The 9,207-nt window shown below is 38.8% G+C and overlaps 1 protein-coding gene across 1 annotated transcript; it reads left to right on the top strand.

The window, feature by feature from the left end:
• Positions 1–5,975: 5,975 nt before the first annotated feature.
• LOC308652265 (uncharacterized protein) lies at positions 5,976–8,959 on the top strand (the record flags this gene model as incomplete). Its single annotated transcript, XM_081300039.1, has 5 exons — positions 5,976–6,337; positions 6,688–6,814; positions 6,987–7,047; positions 7,731–8,635; positions 8,850–8,959. Exons 1-5 carry the CDS (start codon positions 6,176–6,178, stop codon positions 8,957–8,959), a joined length of 1,365 nt encoding a protein of 454 aa, XP_081156165.1. The 5' UTR covers positions 5,976–6,175.
• Between the last annotated feature and the right edge of the window lie 248 nt (positions 8,960–9,207).

Genomic DNA, 9,207 nt, shown 5'->3' on the forward strand with positions numbered 1-9,207 from the left:
CTGGGTTTAATCTCTGATCCCAAACCAAAGAAAAAAAAAAAAAAACAGAACAGAAAAACAAACAAACAAAAACATCTAATTTACCTTTTGCTATCCCTGAGTATGCATAGACAATTGGTGAGATTTGATCTTGTCTTTTCAATGATTTCCAATTGAAATCCATGTCCTAGATTCCAGAATGCCACTTAAGATACAGAGCAACTCTGTCTACCATTATTGCTGCAGAAAATGAATCCATTTCTACAAAAATTGTGGTGGATAAGTGTATGAATTTGATTTTATGTAAATTAGTTACAGTTGTTGACAAGCTGATGAATTTGACAGGGGATGACAGTTTGTTGTTGCCGTTGTTGTCTTGACTTGGCAGGTTCATGTTAGCTGTGTGTTTTTTGGTATCAGGAATGGAACCCAGAGGTGCTTAGCCACTGAGCCACATCCCTGGCCCCTTATAGATTCTTCCTTTTGAGTCCGTGTCTTGCTACATCATCTTGGGCCTCTGACCCCTGAACCACTGGTGTTACAGATGTGCACCATCACACCCATCTTCATAAGAAGTTTTAAGGACAATTTTGGCAATACCTAAAATACCCAACTGTGATCATTTAATCACTGAATAATTTATCAGTGAAATAATAAATGACACCTGTTTTCTGAAAAGGAGAGGTATATATGTCTAAGTAAGGTTGCTGATCCTCTCACAAGCACTCCCACCATGTCACCTGATTCCTGTTCCCGCCTAATTCCCTCCTCCTAGGGCCACCCATTTGGGAGCTGGTCTTTTAGCTTATGAAACTTGGGAGTAATATAAATGCTCTCTCTACTCTCTCTGTCCTGTACAATATTTTCACTGGTCTTAGATACAGTGTACTATTTTCATTTTAGATATATTTTTTCTTAAGTTCACCCCCAAAAATACAATAATCCATGCCCTTACTTTCACATAATTTACTGAAATGCTCTTTGTTTTTTCGAAGAGTGTAGATTATGGGAAAGTTTAATCTCCTTTGTAAGAAAGTGTGTTGTCTTTTCATTGATTTTTGTTGCCTTTCATTGTGTATCTTTTGTATTATAATCTTTTTTATCACTCATTACATATATTTTCAGGTTTTTTTTGTGTGTGTGTGTGTATGTGTGTGTACATGGACTGTTGGGGATTGAACTGAGGGCTATCAAGTTCTTACTACTGAGCTACTCTCCACCCCAAGAAAATTAGTATTGTAGACTGTTGTTTACTTATCTGCTTATGTATTGAGTGCTGGGATTGAAGCCAGGGACTTGCTCATGCTTATGTGGTCCTCAAAAAATGAATTTAAATGTGTGAACAGCATTTTGGAGGTGGGCAGGTGTTTTACTGGGGAATAAACCTACAGGCACTTCACCACTGAGCACATCTTCAGCCCTTCCTATTTATTTTGTAAATATTTATTTTTATTTTTATTTTGTATAGTTGTAGATGGGCAGAATACCTTATTTTGTTAATTTTTCTGTGATGCTAAGGATCATACCCAGTGCCTCATACATGCTAGCAAGTGCTCTGCCACTCAGCTACAATGCCAGTCCCCCCATTTATAGTTGATGAAGGCCAAGAATCACAAAATTTCTGGGTGTCTTGCTAAATTCCTGAGAGAGCCTCCAACTTGCCGTTTCCCTGCCTTGACCTCCCTATTGGCTAAAATTACAGGTGCACACCACTACACCAGCAGTTGGAATGACTTTTGAAGACTTATCATCCAATTTCTTTACAGATGGAAATAGTATTGAAAATCAGTTTCTTTGCTTTTGTCCATAGTTTTGAAATTTGTAACTATGACTCTTTTTCTTTGCTTTATGTTTTGCATTATTATTTGGGAAAGGTATTCATTATGTAATATTGTTTCTTATGTTTATATTTGTTAAAGTTTATGGCATGGTAGTTCATTCACTTCCTTATTAAATCAATTTTGTTTTTCAGAGCAATTTTAAGCTTACATCGTTTGTTAGTCAGTGTTCTCTAGAGGAACAGCATCAAGAGGAAGTATGATTATAAAAGGGGGCTTATTAGATTGGCCTACTTGACCCGAAGCTGGATGTCCACAGTGGCAATCTGCAGCTGGAGAGCTTGAGAAGTAGTAGCTGCAGAATCCAAGAGGCTGAAGCCTCAGAACAAGAGGGATCAATGGTGCTGCCCTAGTCCAGACCAAAGGTTCTGGAACTTCCTGGAGAATCACTGGCACAGTCCACTTTGGGAGAGTGAAGAAGGCAGAGTCTGAAATCCTCAGGCCATTGCAGCAGCCATTGGAGAAGAAAGGGGCTTGCTCTGCTGCTACTTCTTTCTTCTTCCAACTTTTGTTCCACCCAAGACACTGTCCTATTGGATGGTGCTGCCTATACCTAAGGAGGTTCTCCAGTTTGGTTTGCTATCCCATATGCCAATCATTTGTAGACACACCCTCATGGATACACCCAGAGGCCTCTTAATCACAGGTATCTCTTAATCCAATGGGGTTGACAATTCAAATGAGCCATTACACATATTATCAAACACCATTTCTCCACATTTTGCATTGATGTTGGATGCTTGTTAGTTACTGAATCAGTGTCCTACATTTTATTAAGTGAGTGGATGAAGCAACACCTTATCCTCAGCTGAAATTCATCCTTTATCTTGGGGTTCCTCCTCTGTGTGGTGTGTTTTGTGTGTCACTCTACATAAAATGTCATAAAGAAGAGTTTCAGTGCATCAATAATGTTGTCTTTTCCAGAATGTTCTTGACTTGGAATCTTACTGCACTTGGCCTTTCAGACTGGCTTCTCTCACCAGTCTGTATTTAAGGGTGCTGTGTCTTTCCAGGCTGCAGACCTCATTTTCTGGGTGATGTTCTTTGGTGTGGTTAAACTGCAGCTTGTCCATTCAGCATTGAAAGGTGCATCTTCCTTGCTTCTAGCTTTGGGCAGTTCTGGATATGGCTGCTATAGTCACTGCTGAGAAGTTTTCTGTGCATAATTTTCACCTCATTTGCATAGACACCTGGGAGTGTGGTGAATTAATTGTAGAGAGCACCATGTTTATTTTGTAAGAGCGTGACTGTCTTCCAGAGAGAGTGTTCTTCTCTACATTCACATGAGCAAGGGAAGGGTTCTTGTTGATTCATGTTTTCACTGTCTTTTGGAGCTTTTGGTGTTTGGCATTTCACCACTCCAGTGAGTATCTGGTGGCACCTCATTGTTCATTTTGAAGTTTCCTAATTATATGCTGGTGAACATCTTCTCACACATGTATTAACTGTGCCTATTTATTGAATGAGTGTCTTTCCAAATCTTTTTCCCACTTTCAAGTTGGTTGCTTATTTTTTTTACTGAGTAGTCTTCATGTATGTTGAATACCAACCAAGTGTCACTATGTGTTTTGACAATATTTTGTTCAGTTCTCCAGCATGTCTTCTCATTCTCTCAAGTGCATCTTTTGAAAAACACAAACTTCATTTTGATCAAGTTCTATTTACAAGTTTTTTACTCACAGATCATGTGTTTGATGTTGCATATGAAGCTGTCATGCCAGCTCAGATTTCTCTGTAAGTACTTCTTTGCTATTTTAGTGAAGTTTGAAATTTTGCATTAGGTACTACAATGTATAGGCAATTTTTGGGGGCCAACAAGTGAACCCTGGGCCTCCTATGTGCCAAGCAGGTGCTTTGCTAGAGCTGCAGCCCCAGCTGTGTGTCCTACTTTGAGACTGAGGCTCCACTGGGAGCTCTGTGACATTTGTGAAATGAGAATGTTTTGTTTCTCTATATGTTAATTAATGTCCAGGTGCTTTGGCAGCATTGTCCAAAAGAGTATATTTTCCATTGATTTTCCTTTTCTCCTTTGTCAAAGATCAGTGGAATATTTTTATACTGTGCCAAAAACCACTGTGTCTTGATGATTGAAGATTTTTAGTAGTTGTTAACCTCAGGTAGTGTTCATCCTGTGAATTGAGTGTTCATTACTGTGTTGGTTGTTCTGGATCTTTTGTTACTGAAAACATAGCTTAAAAGATTTTTTATTGGGATTATATTGAATCCATGAATGAAATTGGTAAGTATTGATGGTAACACTAAGGCTTCCCATCTGTGAACATAAAGTATCTCCATGTATTTTCCTTGTCTCTGATATTTTTATTAGAATTTAGCAGTTTTTGTCATACAGATTTTTGTTAGATTTATATATGAGTATATCTCTTTTATTAGTGCTGTATAAGTGGTGTGTGTTTGTTTTTCTTTTTATTTTGGTGCTGGGTGTTGGACTCAGGGCTGCTCTACCATTGAGGTACATTCCCAAAACTTTTAATTTTTTGTTTAGAAACAGAGTCTTGCTAAATTTCCCAGGGTGGACTCAAAGCTGGGATCATCCTGCCTCGGCTCCCTGATTGGCAAGGACCACAGGCATGGCCTCCATGCCCAGCTTCATATTTATTATTTAGCTTTTTGTTGTGATGGATAGTATTAATTGGTTTTTCAAATCTGAATTGGCCTTGCATGTGTGCTGTGTTCCTGGGCCCTGCAGAGGCCCATGTGAGTGGATCTGGGCCACTGGGCTTGACTTTCCACAGTAGTATGCTGGTCCCTGGATAATGTTAACTGAGTTTTAAATTTGGAATCAGTCTTACAGAGCTGTAATAATTTCCTCTTGGCTGTGGTTATAATTCTTTTTATTTATTTTTGGATTCAATAAAATATTGTTTGAGGAATTTTGCATTCATGATCATGAGAGTCTTTCATAGTTTTCTATTTAATACATTTATTTACATAATTAATTTTGATAATATGATAAAATATGCCATATGAAGAATTAGAATGTGGGCTGGGGTTGTGGCTCAGTGGTAGAGAACTTGCCTATCATGTACAAGGTCCTGGGTTCAATCCTCAGCACCACATAAATAAATAGGATAAAGCTATTGTGTTCAACTACAACTAAAAAAATAAATATAAAAAGGAAGGAGGTTTTAACTCAATTACTGTTGTCTGGAAATAACAGTAGAAAATTGGTGGCAGGTCTTAAGTGTCTCATGGAATCCTGTTTGAGATGTCTTGCCTTTCTTTTTTTTTTGGGGGGGGGCGTGGGTAGTAATTATATATTTTTTAAATTTTTGAAATATGTTTTAGTCTTTCACAATTAAAGGCATAATAAATGATATTTGTCTGCAGAATAGACGGATGAAGTACCCTTTGCCACTTAGATTTCAGTTTGCCTGGACCATCATTGTGATCTGTCTCCAAGACACCTGCTGTCACTCATACTTTTTCCATGCTACGAAGAACAGCCCAATAAAGGCTTTCTCTTGGGCTCCTACCAACCCTCTGTTGATACTGTCCTGCTTCAAATGTTATGTGTCTTAAGTCCTTGAGCATGGTTCTTTGTGAGTGGCAGGGTCATGTTCTGGTAGGTGATCCTTTTGGCTGTTCCACACTGGGCAGAAATCATAGCCTGCTTAGAGACCCACATGGAGTGGCCTGTTTCACAAGCAGTCAGTGTGGGATAGTTGAGGATTCTGGGCTGCAAACCTGCTGCTTTGACACACCCTGGAAGTGCTTGTGCCTGAGGTTTCCTTGCACCAGCTGTGCTACAGGAAGGAGGAATCTCTTTGATGACAGACCACCATTGTACATGTGGCCTATCTTTATCAAAGTGTCCTTGAGCAGAATGGTGGTGTGTGTCTCATGACTGTACATTATCTGAGTGAGACATCTGCTCCTCAGAAGAGTTTGACAATCATTGGACATTCATGGTTGCCATGAGGTTTGGGAAAGGATTTTCTGCTGTATGTTAAGAAAACTATTTTTCAAACCGATATAATTTTGTAAGGCTGTTGTTTGGACAAGGTGACATCTTGGGGTCATTGAGTTCTTTCAGGAACACATGCCATCTTTCCACACACCCCATTCTGCTTTGACATTAACCACCAGAAATTATTATATTGTTGTCTTTATTAACCAATGTGCTTGATTACTAATTGGGTAAATTTGTCCTGGAGTAAAGCACCTGCAAACTTATAGTTGTCCTCAGTGTAATCACCCAAGTTGAGCTCAGTCCCCAGTGAACACATTGTGACAATCTGTTTGGAAGATTGTCTAACTGTTGTCTATGAGGGAAACTCTTTAGTGACTCCATACTCTGAGGGTGTGAGTTGGGGCTGATTCTAGGCACTTCTTTAAGGATGGAACAATTGACTTTCAGAAGGAAACAGGAGATCAGTAAATACTATGTTGTCTATATTAACTGTGTAGGCCCAATGAGCCACTGTGGTTGGCAGGATCTCTCAAATGCTGAGTTTTGTGATCCCAGCGATTTCCTACTCAGTCAGCTTTCTTTTCTAAGGGTAAGTAATAAGGAGAGTGCTAATATTAGCTCTCTACTGCACAGGATGTTGGTAAGGAGGTGATAGAGATACAATCAACAAATAAGATAAGGGTGACTCAGGGCCCCTCTTACTTCCTGTGAACTCACCACAGGAAGGGTGTACAACACTCTAGTATTTACCTTGTGTGAGGCCCAATTGTACTGTTGGAGTGACTGTGAAGTATTAAATGCACTGAAGATTTCAATGACCAAATCATGGAATTAATCGGGAGGCCAGGGAATCATGTGAACATCATGCATGTTGAGTATAGATTTCTCATGCTGTCAAATCTCTCCTGGCCTCCACTACACATCTGTGGGATATTTTAGATCTCTGTGACCTTTGAGGATGTGGCTGTGAACTTCATGCAGGAAGAGTGGGCTTTGTTGGATGCTTCCCAGAAGAACCTTTACAGAGATGTGATGCTGGAAGTCCTCAGAAACCTGGCATCTATAGGTAATAATTTGTGTATTTATTTAATTAGAGAATTTGTGTTAATTTTTTTTTATTCATGTAGAACATGAAAAGACAATCAGTTGGTGAATTATTGTAGCATAAAATGCACCTAGGATTTGAAAAATCATTTCTAGCTCTTAAAAATTTTAAATGATGTGGTTTGGCATTTTAGGAAACAAATGTGATGAGAAGAACTTTGAAGATCAGATCAAACATTCTGGAAGCAATGTAAGGTAATTGTACTCACAAGAGGAATCCTTGAGGGAATCTGAGAATGTCATATAATTTTTAAAACCAATGCAAGACATTTGCACAACTTTAAATGTATTTATTCTCATAAGATTTTTTACCAGAAATATATACTTCACTGGGACTGGGGTTGTGTCTCAGTGGTAGAGAGCTTGCCTAGCATGCTTGAGGCACTGGGTTCTCTTCTCAGCACCACATTAAATCAATAATATCTATTGACAACTGAAATAAATTATATAATTTAACTGTAAAAGACATTCAGTCTTTTCAAAGTGCTTGACTTGCAGAAAGTATTATGAAATTGCATATGTGAATATCACTATTTGGATAATAACCATAGGCAAGCTGTGTTGCAAAGCATTGTTTCCTCTCAATCTCTTTGTTCTGGCAATTTGAACAAGTTTGAAAAACCTAGGCTTTACCTCATGTTGGTAGTAATGTTAGCCTAGGACCTTAAATAAATACAACATCATGAATTAATCAAGTATTAATAATGTGCTGGTCATTCTTCAAAGAAGTCATATGCTAAACTTCAAAGGCAAAGAACAGTGTGGGGAAACTTTTAATGAGATTCCAATTCTTAAGCAAAGAAAAATTTTAATAGAGTAAATTCATGTGACTGCATTATGTGTGCCAAAGACTTCATATGCCCTTCATTCCTTCATAGGCAGATCACATCTCACTATGGACACGAACACTACAAGCATGAAGAATGTGAAGAGAATCCATGTGAATTGAAACAATACAGGAAATCTCTGGTTTCTCTCAAAAGTGTTCACACACAAATGTTAACACAAACTGGAGATGAACCCTATGAAAATACAGTATGTGGGAAAGTCATCAGTTGTTCCAATGACATTCAAAGGCATGAAGATTCTCATACTGGTTGGCAACATGATGAATGTCAACAATGTGATGAAGTCTCTTCTCTCACAGGTATTCAAAGACACACAAGAACACATAGTGGAGATAAACCTTTTCAATGTGAGTTATGTGGAAAATCCTTTCATTCCCCGACTTTATATAGAAAACATGAAAGAACTCATTCTGGAGAGAAATCCCATGAATGTAAAGAAGGTGGTAAAACCTTGGTTTCACCCACAAGTCTTCACAGTCATGTGATCACGCACACTGGGAAAGTACTTTTTAAATGTAACGTATGTGGGAAAGACTTTGCTTACCGAAGTTTATTTAGAATACATCAGAGAAAACATACTAGAGAGAAACCCTATGAATGTCAACAATGTGGAAAAGCCTACAGTACTTCATCTTACCTTCAGATACATGAACAAATCCATACTGGAGAGAATCCCAATGAATGCCAACAATGTGGAAAAGTCTTCACTACTTCTTTTTCCCTTCACAGACATGAACGAACACATACTGGAGAGAAGCCCTATGAATGTAAGCAGTGTGGCAAAGCCTTTGCTCAGTCCTCTAACCTTCACTCACATGAAAAAACTCATACAGGAGAGAAGCCCTATGCATGTCAACAATGTGGGAAAGCCTTCAGTACTTCTTCCTACCTTCAGATACATGAGCGGACTCATACTGGGGAGAAGCCCTATGAATGTAAGCAGTGTGGCAAAGCTTTTACTCAGTCCTCTAGCCTTCACTCACATAAAAAAACTCATACGAAAAAGAAACCCTATGAATGTCAACAATGTGGGAAAGCCTGCACTACTTTGTCTTACCTTCAGATACATGAACAAATCCATACTGGAGAGAAGCCCAATGAATGTCAACAATGTGGAAAAGTCTTCACTACTTCTTTTTCCCTCCGCAGACACGAACGGACTCATAGAGGAGAGAAGCCCTATCAATGTCAACAATGTGGAAAAGTCTACACTACTGCCTTTTACCTTCACATACATGAACAAACGCATTCTGGAGTGAAGCCCTATGAGTGTAAGCAGTGTGGAAAAGCCTTTGCTAGATCTTCTCAGCTTCACAAACATGAACAAACTCATACTGGAGGGAAGCCCTATCAATGTAAACAGTGTGGCAAAGCCTTTGCTGAATCTTCTCAGCTTCACAAACATCAACGAACTCATACTGGGGAGAAGCCCTATGAATGTCAACAATGTGGAAAAGCCTTTGCTAAATCCAGTCACCTTAAGAGACATGGAAGAACACATACTGGA

Source organism: Spermophilus citellus, assembly GCF_964194105.1.
Source record: "Spermophilus citellus genome assembly, chromosome: 6".
Classification (NCBI taxonomy): Eukaryota; Metazoa; Chordata; class Mammalia; order Rodentia; family Sciuridae; genus Spermophilus; species Spermophilus citellus.